At 39.1% G+C, this 13776-nt stretch overlaps 1 protein-coding gene across 2 annotated transcripts in view; it reads right to left on the bottom strand.

The window, feature by feature from the left end:
- Bmerb1 (bMERB domain containing 1) overlaps positions 1-13776 on the bottom strand; it is a 185915-nt gene that overhangs the window by 9505 nt on the left and 162634 nt on the right. For both annotated transcript variants that reach the window (XM_034508063.2, XM_034508064.2), the window contains exon 3: positions 1758-1831. In XM_034508063.2, coding sequence (XP_034363954.1) covers positions 1758-1831 — 74 coding nt within the window. The remainder of the gene's footprint in view (positions 1-1757; positions 1832-13776) is intronic.

The following is a 13776-nucleotide window of genomic DNA, read 5'->3' as shown; positions in this document are numbered from 1 at the left end:
TGTGATAGTCTACTTGCCTTTTTGTCCCAGCTATGTGACTCTGGGTTCCTCAACCACTCTGAGCATCCAGTGGTTCAATATAGATTGTCACAGAGTTGTTGTTGTAAGTTGGTTGGTTGGTTGGTTGGTTGGTTTGAAATAGACAGTCCTCATACTCATAGTCCTTCTGCATCAGATTTTCTAAGTCCTAACATTATTAGTATTTACTTATGACCCTGAATATCTTCTTGTATATATTAAATCACTTCCAGGTTGCCTGTAACCTGGACATGCACAAACATTCAGTAGACGGTTATATGTACCAGCCATGCCCACCAGTGCCAAGTTTTAGGAGAAATAAATCAAGTAAGACACTTAACAAGGCCAAGTTCTTAAAAAAGAATCTGTGTGTATTAATAATCCTTTCTTAGCACTCCCAGACCCCATGCACACTGTCAATGACATGAAGTCAGAGAGACACCTGCCTGAGCCAACAGGTATGATGGTAGTCTTAGAAGCAACTGAAGGGAGAGGTGCCATAAACAACTGTGAGGGCTTTTCTGAATCAGATTATCTGAAGTGGGAAGACTGACCTTACATGTGATTGTCACCTTCTGGTTGCAATACACATTAAAAATGTACGAGTAAAGCTTTGGTTTTTGCCTGTTATTTATCTACCATTTGTGAATTCATTCACCTTATTGCTGCTGCTGTTACATTCCTTTGCAGATATTAGAACCAGATTCTTTGGCCTTCCAATATGAACTGCTTTATAGGAATCTTCAGGTCCTCAGGACCAGATTGGAACTACTAAGGTATCTATCCTCATAAACTGAGCAGCTACTGGGTCCTCTGCCTTTCCAGTAGACAGAGGTCACTGTTGGACTCCTGAGAGTATATCATGTAAGTCAGTCTAATAAATTCTGTGGGTTCTGTTCCTTCAGAAAACTCTGGCTTACACAACAGGCACATGACTGGCTAGTCCTTTGATAAGCACAAGGCCCATAGGACAGGTAACTCAGAGTGTTTGGAGACGGAAGTCATTTAAGGGGAAAGGAATCAGATAATCAGTACCATAGATAACGGATAGATGTAGGTTTGACCCCAATATTATAGCCTATGCTCCCTGCTTCTAGTGTGTCTAAAGACAGTATAGGATCCCATTACAGATGCTTGTGAGCCACTATGTAGTTGCTGGGAATTGAACTCAGGATCTCCTAAAGAGCAGTCAGTGTTCTTAACCTCTGAGCCATCTCTCTAGCCACCTCAGAGATAATTATACTCAGGCGGCTTTATCATACCTTTGTAGTGCCACGGTTCAGACCCAGGTCTCTGCACATACCAGGAAAGTGTTCTGCCACTCAACTGTTCTCCTCAGTCCCTCATGAGATTGATGTTAGGTATATTACTCTTCCATTTTCAAAGAAAGAAAAACTCAGTCTTGTAAAAATTAAGAGGCTTGCCTGAGATTCCAAGGTGGCCCTCTAGGACATAAACTTGTGCTTATCTTGTTGTTGGTTTGAGATATGGTCTCAGACAATAGCTCAGGTTGATTTCAATGTGTGGGTCATTTTCCTGACTTTGTTTCCCACGTGCTTAGATTATAGGTGCAGGCCATACACCCTGCATGAATTTGTGTTTAAATCCTGGAGCCTCCATTACAAGACTGAATTCCCATTAAGAAATGAGGCAAACCCTCTATTCCCAATCCCAGAGGTACAGAGGACAGATGAGGAGCCCTGACAGTGGTTAACAGAGGAGGTAATCACACATGTTACCTGGGATGGCCACCAAGTTCTGCAGCTCCTGCTTTAGGTCCATGATGTCTTTGCAGAGTTGAATGTCATCCATCCTGTGGGGACAAGACACCACACAGTAAGTTACCTCAGCAGAACATACCCCAGCACTAGCCTTGTTTAAACACAAGAGGCTGATGAAAGTGGGTGCCATCTTCTAACAGCTGTGGTATCTGTTTAAATGTGACCCTGCCTGGGTTGAGGGAGGACTGGGTGATCCAGCTGTTTTTGGATAAGTCTGGGTATTCATCACGTTCTTCCTTGCTGTGATAAAGAAGTAAGTTACGGGAGAAAAGGAGTTGTTTGGGCTCACAGTTCTGGGGTCTATAGTCCATTTGAAGGGAGGTAGGGAGGTGAGGTAAGCTAGCCAGGACAGTGCCAGAGAACTCATCTTGGTGGTGTGGGTGCCGGAGAAGGCTGACCAACTCAGCTACCACCCAGGCCCAAATCCCACCCCAACATCTACCCCATCTATGAACAACTGGACTGAGTGAATAGGCTCGTCCTACAGATCCAAAGCTGAAGGATCTCCATGACACAGGGCAACAACAGCATATCTGAAAGGAATCCTGGTGAGGATCCATTATTGGTAGTGTAGCAGAAGCCAGAGGCCTGGAACCAGAGCAATGACTCACTGCAATGAACATTCACAAGTAAGGAAGTGTAGACAAAAGGGTGTACTGTGGGATATACTGTGACACATTGTAGCTTCCATGATGAGCTTTTTTGTTTTGTTGTTGCTTGGTTTTTTTTTTTTTTCTTCTCTTTTGAGAGGGAGATTGCAAGGGCAGAGGGTGGATACAAAGGGATGGGGAGATGAGTGGGATTGGGGTGCATGATGTGAAATTCATAAAGAATCAATAAAAAGTTAAAAGAAAAGGGACTTTCTTTTGGTATTACAAAAACACACTTTTGATATTTTTAACTTCTATAAAGAAAGTTTTATAATTTTACAGGGAAAACCCCCTGAATATTAAAAAGAACAACTTTTAAAAATATTTAAATTTATAAGGTCAAGGGATATTTTAAAGCTTATAAAATATTTTATCATGTCTCTATTAATATATGGTCTTAACACATAGATAAATAAAAGGCTAAAAATGAGGGTCACAGCTAAACACCAGAGACTGATATAGGAAAACAATGACCCTAAGTAGTCTGACAAAAAATTTGAAATAGTTTCTCAACTTATGGATTGAAACCCTTTGGGGATCAAAAGACCTTTTTACAGGGGTAGCCTAGGGTCACCTACATGTCAGATGTTTGCATTGCAATTCATAACAATGGCAAAGTTACAGTTTAAAAATAGCAACAAAAACAAATTTATGATTGGGGCCACAAGATAAAAAAACTCTTACAGGGTTACTGCATGAAAAAACAAACAAACAAACAAACAAACAAACAAACAACCCTTAAGAACCACTGTCTTAAAAATATGTCTCCCCTTACCTAAGGTTTATTTAGGTCAACAGAGAGTGATTTAAGGAAATATCTCTAATCTCCTTGCTTTGGCTAGAGTCGTTAAGCTATAGTTATTTTTATAAATTGAGTCATATAGGAAACTGGTGTGTTCTATAATGGTACACCATATATGGTTTAGAAAAGTTCCCAGTACCTTTATGAACTATGTTTACAAGTTGAAAGTCTTATCTTGATACTAAAAGAGCTTCAATTCAGAACGTATTACTTTTATAATAAACCGTTAGGGATTATTACGCTTTGATATGGTCAGAGCTGTGGTTATTGCCATGCTAAGTACTAAAGTAATTAAGAAAAGAACTTTATTTAGCTTTCATGTGTTCTCAAGATATAGCCTAAAGCAAGTAGCTAAAAACAGACAAGGACTGTTTAACTTAGATATACTTGATAGATGGTCCTCAAATGCCTCAGAAATCTATAGAATATGGCATTTAAAATGTTTAATAAAAAAAGCTTTATATGATAGAGAGACATGTCACTTCTTGGCAGCACCCCTCATCTCCTCTAAAGAAGATGATGGACACAAAAGAACCTCCACCTGGAACTTGCTTGACATGTGGCACAGCTGGCCACTGGGCTGATTGCTGACAGCACGCTGTCCAAACAACACACTAGCAGGACACTGGGGAATTGATTGACCTGCCTTGCCTAGACAAGGAAAGACAGTCCCACTAAGTTCCTACTCCACAGGAAAGTCTGTCAGATCTTCTGGGTCTGGCAGCCGAAGATTCATGCTGTCCTGGGACCTCTGCCCACAATTACCTAGGGTGACCGACCTTTGTCTGCCCTTCCTGCTTACTCAGGTAGACTTCATTCTTCTCAGGTCTCTGATGGGGATGACGCCTAGGCTAGTGGTGGATTTGTCAGTTTAGCAGCCGAAACCAAGGCCTCAGCTGCCTCCTCAGTTCTCTTCCTGTGTAAAACTCAGGCCACAGGCCTCATTCTCCTAGAACCACTACTACATCTGTCTAGACACAGTTTACCTTGTTAACAGATTCAGAGAAGCAATAAACTCACAAAACAAATTTCAGTGTAACTTTTTAGTATTCATTTATGTAAAGAACATCACTCAGTAATCAACCACCTGTATCTCCAGGTGAATAACTGGATAGAAAAAAGATAAAAATTATGTAAGTTCTGAGTATATGAAAGCTTAAGTTACAAGGACCTAAAAAATGTTTTAGGGTTTTAAATGGTGTGTAAATGCAAGTTTTTAGTAAATAAACATTATAAAGTTTGGAGAATGTGAGAGCTTCAATGTTGATAAGAAAGTGATTTAAGGTATATAAAAGAAAATTTAAAAAATGTTTCAGATTTCTTTACCCTTCTATCTAACTAGACAATCCCTTACTGTTGGAAAACTGCCTAAGAGGCTTTGCTCTGACCCACCAAAACCAACATGAGTCATTTTATCCCTGTCATCCAAGGAGAGACTGTTCTGGAGAACATGGAAAAATCAAAGCCTGACATGACAGACAGCACTGATCCAAGCCCAATACCCTGATGGGTAGAACAAGAGATTATAAAGATTTCAGCCAGCAAATATTTTTTTTTCAAACTGCTATAAAGAGACCAAAGTTGAAATTACAATTAGATGGTAGCAAGATTGAAGCCTTAGTAGATATTGGAGCTGAAGTAACAATATTTTAACAAGATTTTTAAAATCTAACTTGGCCACTTCAAAAGGTTTCTACACTGCTCCTAGGACATTGTCTCAGGTAAAACAAAGTATAAATTGAATTAAATGTATAGGCCCAGAAGGTCAGACAGGAAGATTAAGGCCAAAGTAGCAGATACAGCCATGAATCTGTGAGTAAGAGATCTAGTGCAACTATGGGAAGCACAGGTTAGAATTCCTTCATCTCCAGGAACAAGCCATAAAATAGGAGATGTTCCTGGGCTGGAAAGATGGCTCAGTGGTTAAGAGCACTGACTGCTCTTCCAGAGGTCCTGAGTTAAATTCCCAGCAACCACATGGTGGCTCACAACCATCTGTAATGGGATCTGATGCCCTCTACTGGCTTGTCTGAAGACAGCAACAGTGTACTCACATACATAAAATAAATAAATCTTAAAAAAAAAAAAAAAAGGAGATGTTCCTGATGAAGGTATTGAAAAGATGTGATAAAAACCAGTTATGGACTCTCTATAGGCAGAACACAAGCAGAAATTAGCTCACTAAATTTATATGGGGGGGGGGAACTACTGTTAGAATAGCAATTGCCCTACCACTAAAATGGTTAATTGGCAAGCCTGTTTGGGTAAATCAGTGGTCCTTAAATAAAGAAAAGTTACAAGCCCTAGAACAGTTGGTCCAAGAGATTCTATTGCCAAGAAAATGGTAGGTTATAAGTCAGAAAGTATAAGTAAAATGATAACAAAGCCCATATACTTCAGTTAAAAAATCTGAACCATATGCTATTCTCCTAGTTCTATTAGATTTTGCAGAAGCTCTTTTTTATTTGATATTTTCTTTATTTACATTTCAAATGTTATCCACTTTCCCAGTTCCCCCACCCCCTCTGAAACCTCCTATCCCATCTCCCCTCCCACTGCTTCTATGAGCGTGTTCACCAACCCAGCCACTCCTGCCTCTCTGCCCTCCCATTTCCCTACATTGGGGCATCAAGTCTTCACAGGACCAAGGGCCTCTCCTCCCACTGATACCTGACAAGGCCATCCTCTACTACATATGTTGCAGGGGCCATGGGTGTCTTTTTGGTTGGTAGTTTGGTCCCTGGGAGCTCTGTGGGTCTGGTTGGTTGATATTGTTGTTCTTCCTATGGGGTTGCAAACCCCTTCAACTCATTCAGTCCTTTCTCTAACTCCTCCATTGGGGACCCTTTACTCAGTTCAATGGTTGGCTGTGAGCATCCACCTTTGTATTTGTCAGGCTCTGGCAGAGCCTCTCAGGAGACAGCTGTGTCAGGCTTCTGTCAGCATGCACTTCTTGGAATCTGTAATAGTGTCTGAATTTGGGATGGATCCCCAGGTGGTGAAGTCTCTGGATGGCCTTTCCTTCAGTCTCTGCTCCATACTTTGTCTCCATATTTCCTCCCTTGAGTATTTTGTTCCCCCTTCTAAGAAGGACCGAAGCATCCACACTTTGATCTTTCTTCTTCCTGAGCTTCATATGGTCTGTGAATTGTATCTTGGGTACTCTGAGCTTTTGAGATAATATCCACTTATCAGTAAGTGCATACCATGTGTGTTCTTTTGTGATTGGGTTACCTCACTTGGGATGATGTTTTCTATTTCCATCCATTTGCCTATGAATTTCATGAAGTTATGGTTTTAAATGGTACGCCATTGTGTAATTAGTACATTGTGAGTAGTACTCCATTGTGTAAATGTACCACATTTTCTGTATCCATTCCTTTGTCAAAGGACATCTGGGTTCTTTCCAGCTTCTGACTATTATAAATAAGGCTGCTATGAACATAGTGGAAAATGTGTCCTTGTTATATGTTGGAGCATCTTTTGGGTATATGCCCAGGAGTGGTATACCTGGGTTCTCAGGTAGTACTATGTCCAATTTTCTGAGTAACTGCCAGACTGATTTCCAGAGTGGAGATACCAACTTACAATCCCACCAACAATGGAGGAGTGTTCATCTTTCCTCACAACCTTGCCAGCATCTGCTGTCACCTGAGTTTTTGATCTTAGCCATTCTGACTGGTGTGAGGTAGAATCTCAGGGTTGTTTTGATTTGCATTTTCCTAATGACTAAGGATGTTGAACATTTCTTTATGTGCTTCTTGGCCATTCAAGATTCTTCAGTTGAAAACTCTTTGTTTAGCTCTGTATTCCATTTTTTTACTAGGGTTATTTGGTTCTCTGGAGTCTTTTTGAGTTCTTTGTATATATTGTATATTAGCCCTCTATCAGATACAGGATTGGTAAAAATCTTTTCCCAATCTGTTGGTTGCCATTTTGTCATATTGACACTGTTCTTTGCTTTACAGAAGCTTTGTAATTTTATGAGGTCACATTTGTCAATTCTTGATCTTAGAGCATAGGCCATTATTGGTGTTCTGTTCAGGAAGTTTTTCCCTGTGCCCATGTGTTCAAGGCTCTTCACCACTTTCTCTTCTTTTAGTTTCAGTGTATCTGGTTTTATGTTGAGGTTCTTGATCCACTTGGACTTGAGCTTTGTACAAGGAGATAAGAATGAATCCATTTGCATTCTTCTACATGCCGACTACCAGTTGAACCAGCACCATTTGTTGAAATGCTGGCTTTTTCCCACTGGATGGTTTTAGCTCCTTTGTCAAAGACCAAGTGACCATAGGTGCCTGGGTTCATTTCTGGGTCTTCAATTCTATTCCATTGATCTACATGCCTGTCTCTGTACCAATACCATGCAGTTTTTATCATCATTGCTCTGCAATACAGCTTGAGGTCAGGAATGCTGATTGCCCCAGAAGTTCTTTTATTGTTTAGAAATAGTGTTTGCTATCCTGGGTTTTTGCTTATTCCAAATGAATTTGCAAATTGCCCTTTCTATCTCTATGAAGAATTGAGTTGGAATTTTGATGGGGATTGCATTGAATCTGTAGATTGCTTTTGGTAAGATGGCCATTTTCACTATATTAATCCTGCCGATCCATGAACATGGGAGATCTTTCCATCTTCTGAGATCTTTTTCTATTTCTTTCTTCAGAGACTTGAAGTTCTTGTCATACAGATCTTGAATGCACTTGCTTGGTTAGAGTCATACCAATAATTTTATATTATTTGTGACTATTGTGAAGGGTGTCCTTTCTCTCATTTCTTTCTCAGCCTGTTTATCCTTTGAGTAGAAGAAGACTACTGAATTTGTTTGACTTAATTTTATATCCAGCCACTTTGCTGAAGTTGTTTATCAGCTGTAGGAGTTCTCTGGTGGAAGTTTTGGGGGTCACTATCATATCATCTGCAAATAGTGATATTTTGACTTCTTCCTTTCCAATTTGTATCCCTTGATCTCCTTTTGTTGTCTAATTGTTCTGGCTAGGACTTCGAGTACTATATTGAATAGGTAGAGAGAGAGTGGGCAGCCTTGTCTAGTCCCTGATCTTAGTGGGATTGCTTCAAGTTTCTCCTCATTTAGATTGATGTTTGACACTGGTTTGCTGTATATTGATTTTACTCTGTTTAGGTATATTTAGGCCTTGAATTCCTGATCTTTCAAAGACTTTTACCATGAAGGGCTGTTGAATGTTGTCAAATACTTTCTCATCATCTAATGAGATGATCATGTGGTTTTGTTCCTTGAGTTTGTTTATGTAGTAGATTACGTTGAATGATATCACCCTTCCTGTTAAAATAAAACTTTTCTCTTAGAATACAATTAGAGCATAACTATACCAATTTGGGTCAGTAAGGTACAAGATAGACCTAATACCCAGTCCATCATTTTGTTGACTAACCAGAACCTCTGTCATCTCTCCTAACTAAAAGACTTAGTTCTGAACCTGGCTTTTATTCTTGGCTTTAGAATGAATGTCAGCTGAAAACCATCCTCTCAAATCTTTTCTCTCAAAGTAAATAGCTGGAATTGGCTATGAGACTCTAAGTCTTCAACCCTGTCAGAAATCCAGAATGACTGAGTTAACTGAAATTATGGGAAGCACAGGTTTGCAAGAATTTTATTGAGTATTTTGCATCAATATTCATAAGGGAAAATGGTATGATGTTCTCTTTCTTTGTTGGGTCTTTGTGTGGTTTAGGTATAAGCATAACTGGGGCTTTATAGAATGAATTAGGTAGTGCTCCTCCTCTTTCTATAGTTTGAAGAGTATTGGTATTCAGTCTTCTTTGAAGATCTGATAGAATTCTGCACTAAAACCAGCTGGTCCTGGGGTTTTTTGGCTGGGAGACTTTTAATGACTGCTTCTATTTCTTTAGGGGTTATGGGACTGTTTAGATGGTTTATCTGATCCTGATTTAACTTTGGTACCTGGTATCTGTCTAGAAAATTGTCCATTTCATCCAGATTTTCCAGTTTTGTTGAGTATAGGCTTTTGTAGTAGGATCTGATGATTTTTAAAAATTTCCTTGGTTTCTGTTGTAATGTCTCTCTTTTTATTTCTGATTTTGTTAATTTGGATACTGTCTCTGTGCCCTCTAGTTAGTCTGGTTTATCTATCTTGTTGATTTTTTTTCAAAGAACTAGCTCCTGGTTTTGTTGATTCTTTGTATAGTTCTGTTTGTTTCTACTTGGTTGATTTCAGCCCTGAATTTGATTATGTTCTGCAATCTACTTCTCTTGGTTGTATTTCCTTCTTTTTGCTTCAGAGCATTCAGATGTGTTGTCAAGCTGCTTTTGTATGCTCTCTCTGGTTTCTTTTTGTAGGCAGTTATTGCTATGAGTTTTCATAGCACTGCTTCCATTGTGTCCCAAAATTTTGGTATGTTGTGCCTTCATTTTCATTAAATTCCAAAAAATCTTTAATTTCTTGCTTTATTTCTTCCCTGACCAAGTTGTCATTGATTAGAGCATTGTTCAACTCCCATGTGTATGTGGGCTTCCCATTATTTTTGTTGTTACTGAAGACCAACCTTAGTCCATGGTGATCTGATAGGATGCATGGGATTATTTCAATCTTCTTGTATCTGTTGAGGCTTGTTTTGTGACCAATTAAATGGTCAATTTTGGAGAAGGTACCATGAGATGCTGATAAGAAGTTATACTCTTTGTTTTACATTGAAATGTTCTATAAATATCTGCTAAATCCATTTATAACTTCTCTTATTTTCACTGTTTCTGTTCAGTTTCTGTTTCCATGATCTGTCCATTGCTGAGAGTGGGGTGTTGAGGTCTCCCACTATCATTGTGTGAGGTGCCTTTTGTCTTTTAAGCTTTAGTAAAGTTTTTTTTTTTGAATGTGGGTGCCCTTGCATTTGGAGCAGAGATGTTCAGAACTGAGAGTTCATCTTGGTAGATTTTTTCTTTGATGTGTATGAAGTGTCCTTCTTATCTTTTTTTTAAAATAACTTTTGCTTGAAAGTTGATTTTATTTGGTATTAGAATAGGTACTCCAGCTTGTTTCTTGAGACCCATTTCCTGGAAATTTTTTTCCAGCCTTTTACTCTGAGGTAGTGCCTGTCTTTGTCATTGAGGTGTGTTTCCTGTATGCAGCAAAATGCTAGATCTTGTTTACATATCCAGTGTGCTAGTCTATATCTTTTTATTTGGGAATTGAGTCCATTGATATTAAGATTATTTAAGAAAATTGATTGTTGCTTCCTGTTATTTTTGTTGTTAGAGGTGGAATTATGTTTGTATGGCTATCTTCTTTTGGGTTTGTTGAAAGATTACTTTCTTGCTTTTTCTTGGATGTAGTTTTCCTTCTTGTGTTGGAGTTTTCCATCTATTATTTTTTGTATGGCTGGATTTGTGGAAAGATATTGCTCAAATTTGTTTTTGTCATGGAATATCTTGGTTTCTCCATCTATAGTGATTGAGAGTTTTGCTGGGTATAGTAGCCTGGGCTGCCATTTGTGTTCTCTTAGGGTCTGTATGACATCTGCTCAGAATCTTCTGGCTTTTATAGTCTCTAGTGAGAAATCTGGTATAATTATGATATGTCTGCCTTTATAAGTTACCTGACCTTTTCCCCTTACTGCTCTTAACACTCTTTCTTTGTTTTGTGCATTTGGTGTTTTGATTATTATGTGATGGGAGAAATTTCTTTTCTGGTCCTGTCTATTTGGAGTTTTGTGGGCTTCTTGTAAGTTCATGGACATCTCTTTCTTTAGGTTAGGAAAGTTTTCTTCTAAATTTTGTTGAAGATATTTACTGACCCTTTGAGTTGGGAATCTTCACTCTCTTCTATATCTATTATTGTTAGGTTTGGTCTTCTCATTGTGTCCTGGATTTCCTGAATTTGTTGGGTAAGGAGCTTTTTGCATTTTGCATTTTCTTTTCTTTTCTTTTTCTTTTTTCTTTTTTTTGGTTTTTTGAGACAGGGTTTTTCTGTGTAGTCCTGGCTGTCCTGGAACTCACTTTGTAGACCAGGCTGGCCTCGAACTCAGAAATCCACCTGCCTCTGCCTCCCAAGTGCTGGGATTAAAGGCGTGCGCCACCACCGCCCAGCCTCATTTTGCATTTTCTTTGATTGTTATGTCAATGTTTTCTATGGTATCTTCTGCACCTGAGATTGTCTCTTCTATCTCTTGTATTTTGTTGGTGATGCTTACATCTATGACTCTTTCCTAGGGTTTCTATCCCTTTGTGATTTCTGTATTGTTTTTACTTCCATTTTTAGATCCTGGATTGTTTTGTTCAATTCCTTCAATTGTTTGATTTCCCAGGGAGCGGGGAACTACAACCTTGCTCTCTTTCCTTTGAGGCCACTCAAAGTCACTGTATCTTCTTCTAGATTCCCTCAGCTTGAAGATAGAAAGATTTGTCTTAACCCTGATCTCATAGGGGGTGAAAGTGCCCCCCCCCCCAGTTGACCCCTACCATCTGCGGGTTGCTCAAGTAGATCTCGAGGAAGTTGCTGGGCAGCCTGTAGGCTTTATTCTTTCTATCACTGGGTGATGAGCCGCCAGATGTTGGCTACTGCAGTGGCAGCCACAGGCTTCTCTCTGTGTCTTCTTTCTGGCCTCAATTATTAATTAATTAATTAATTAATTAATTAATGAGGGAAATCTTTATATTCTGTATAAAAACAAAATCAAATTTATATACTAAAATCATTTGTCTAAAATTTAAGTTGTTTCTAAATAAAAGTTGAAATGAAAAAAAAAACAAATGAAGTGGACATTGTCAACATAATTCTTATCTGATATTTCTTGTAATTGTTCTTCTTATATAAAGTTTACTGATGTTGGAGATAAAGCCATATCTTTGACTATAAGGGGAAGATGTTGGGGTGAATTCCTTTATATTGTTTGAAGGTATGTCTCTGTATTTTCAATTGTTAGTTCTGTACTGGCAGAGAGCTAAGTGTTGGCAGGATTTTGGTATTGTCATTCTATGGCTCATCACTGGTTTTCTATAAGTAAATGCTTGTCCTTCCTCACCTGTGCAAAAGATGAAGGTCTGGCAGCCCTCATTGCCTAAAGGCAACCCTAAGAGACAGAGTAGGCATTGTCTTGCTGCTGATTGGTTCAGACTGGAACGTGGGTTTTTTTTCTTTGTTTTTGTTTGTTTGTTTTGTTTTTTTGTAATAAAGAGCTGACAGCAGGACCTGGGACAGGTGGTACAGGGCAGGACTTCCATGAAGAAGAGAGAGGAGATGTGGAAGACTCAAAGAGAAAGACAGAAAGAGATGAGATGTAAGGGAAAGGAACAGAACCGAGAGAGAGAGAGAGAGAGAGAGAGAGAGAGAGAGAGAGAGAGAGAGAAGAGCTATAATCAGGCAGTGAGAACCTCATGAGGAGATTGGATAGTGGAGAAGTTAGGATAAGTTTAGAAGAGCTAGCTGAGAGACTGAGTGCCCCAGCATAAGGCCAACAACTTTAAATGGTATAGAAGTCTCTGTGTCTTATTTAAACTGTAAGCAGATCTGCAAAAGCCCCACAATACTTCTATGCTATTATTACTCTGAGATTTCAAAGGTTCAGAGTTTTGACAATGATCTATAGAGTTCTGATATGCTGGTGGGGCATATCAGGGCATATCATAGTGACTGCTTGCTATTCAGTCACTAGCTCAAGAGTTTTTGTGGTTTTGGTTGTCTTCTAAATATAAACTTAAAGATGCTTTTCATTGGGCTAAAACATCTTTGTCCAATCTGTATACCTGGCTTTCTAAACAGAAAAAAAAGTTCATGCTTTTTAGCCTAAAGCGATAGCTTTTGGTAGGACTCCCCTTCCCCCATCTACTAGGAAATTTTAACTTCTGTCCCTAGACTATATTTGTCTCAGCAGATCTTGACTTAGTTGACAGGACTTCATCCAGAGATCACCTATGGATTGCAAACTGTAAAGCTCTAGACTGGCTGAAAGTTAATATAACCAGTCCAGCTGACGTGACTGCTCCCTGTCTCTTCAGCTGGATCAGTTAATCAGATGCTTCTGATAAATGCCCTGCTGCCCAGCCTTTAACTCCCTTCGGCTTTCTGGGACACAACATCCCAATGTCAGCTGGAAGTAGTTACTGAGGAAAGTATATAATCTACTGTCCCACCTAACCAGACTAAAATGCCAGAAAACTCCATGGCAAAGGGAACAAAATGGCTACCATTTGACATACCAAAAAAGTGGGCCAAGATTTGTCAACTGGTAGAGTCATTAACTAAAATAGTTCTACAATCTGATAGGACACTTGGCCTGCTTTATGCAGAACAAAGGGGTATTATATGGCTTTTAAAAAATTATTGTTTCTGTAGGAACCATTTGGGATTATAATCTGGTTGTACTCAAGAAACATTACAAAATGAAGACCTGAAATAAAATAAATGATTGATGCACATCCATTTCCAGGCTCCTTCTGGATAGTAACTCTGATGTCAACCATCACAGGGCCTTTGGCCCTCCTGCTTCTACTAATTACAGTTGGCTATTACATTACTGATACAATTATAAT

This window comes from Arvicanthis niloticus, chromosome 6 (assembly GCF_011762505.2).
Source record: "Arvicanthis niloticus isolate mArvNil1 chromosome 6, mArvNil1.pat.X, whole genome shotgun sequence".
In the NCBI taxonomy this organism is placed as follows: Eukaryota; Metazoa; Chordata; class Mammalia; order Rodentia; family Muridae; genus Arvicanthis; species Arvicanthis niloticus.
This window is presented reverse-complemented; position numbering and strand designations above follow the sequence as displayed.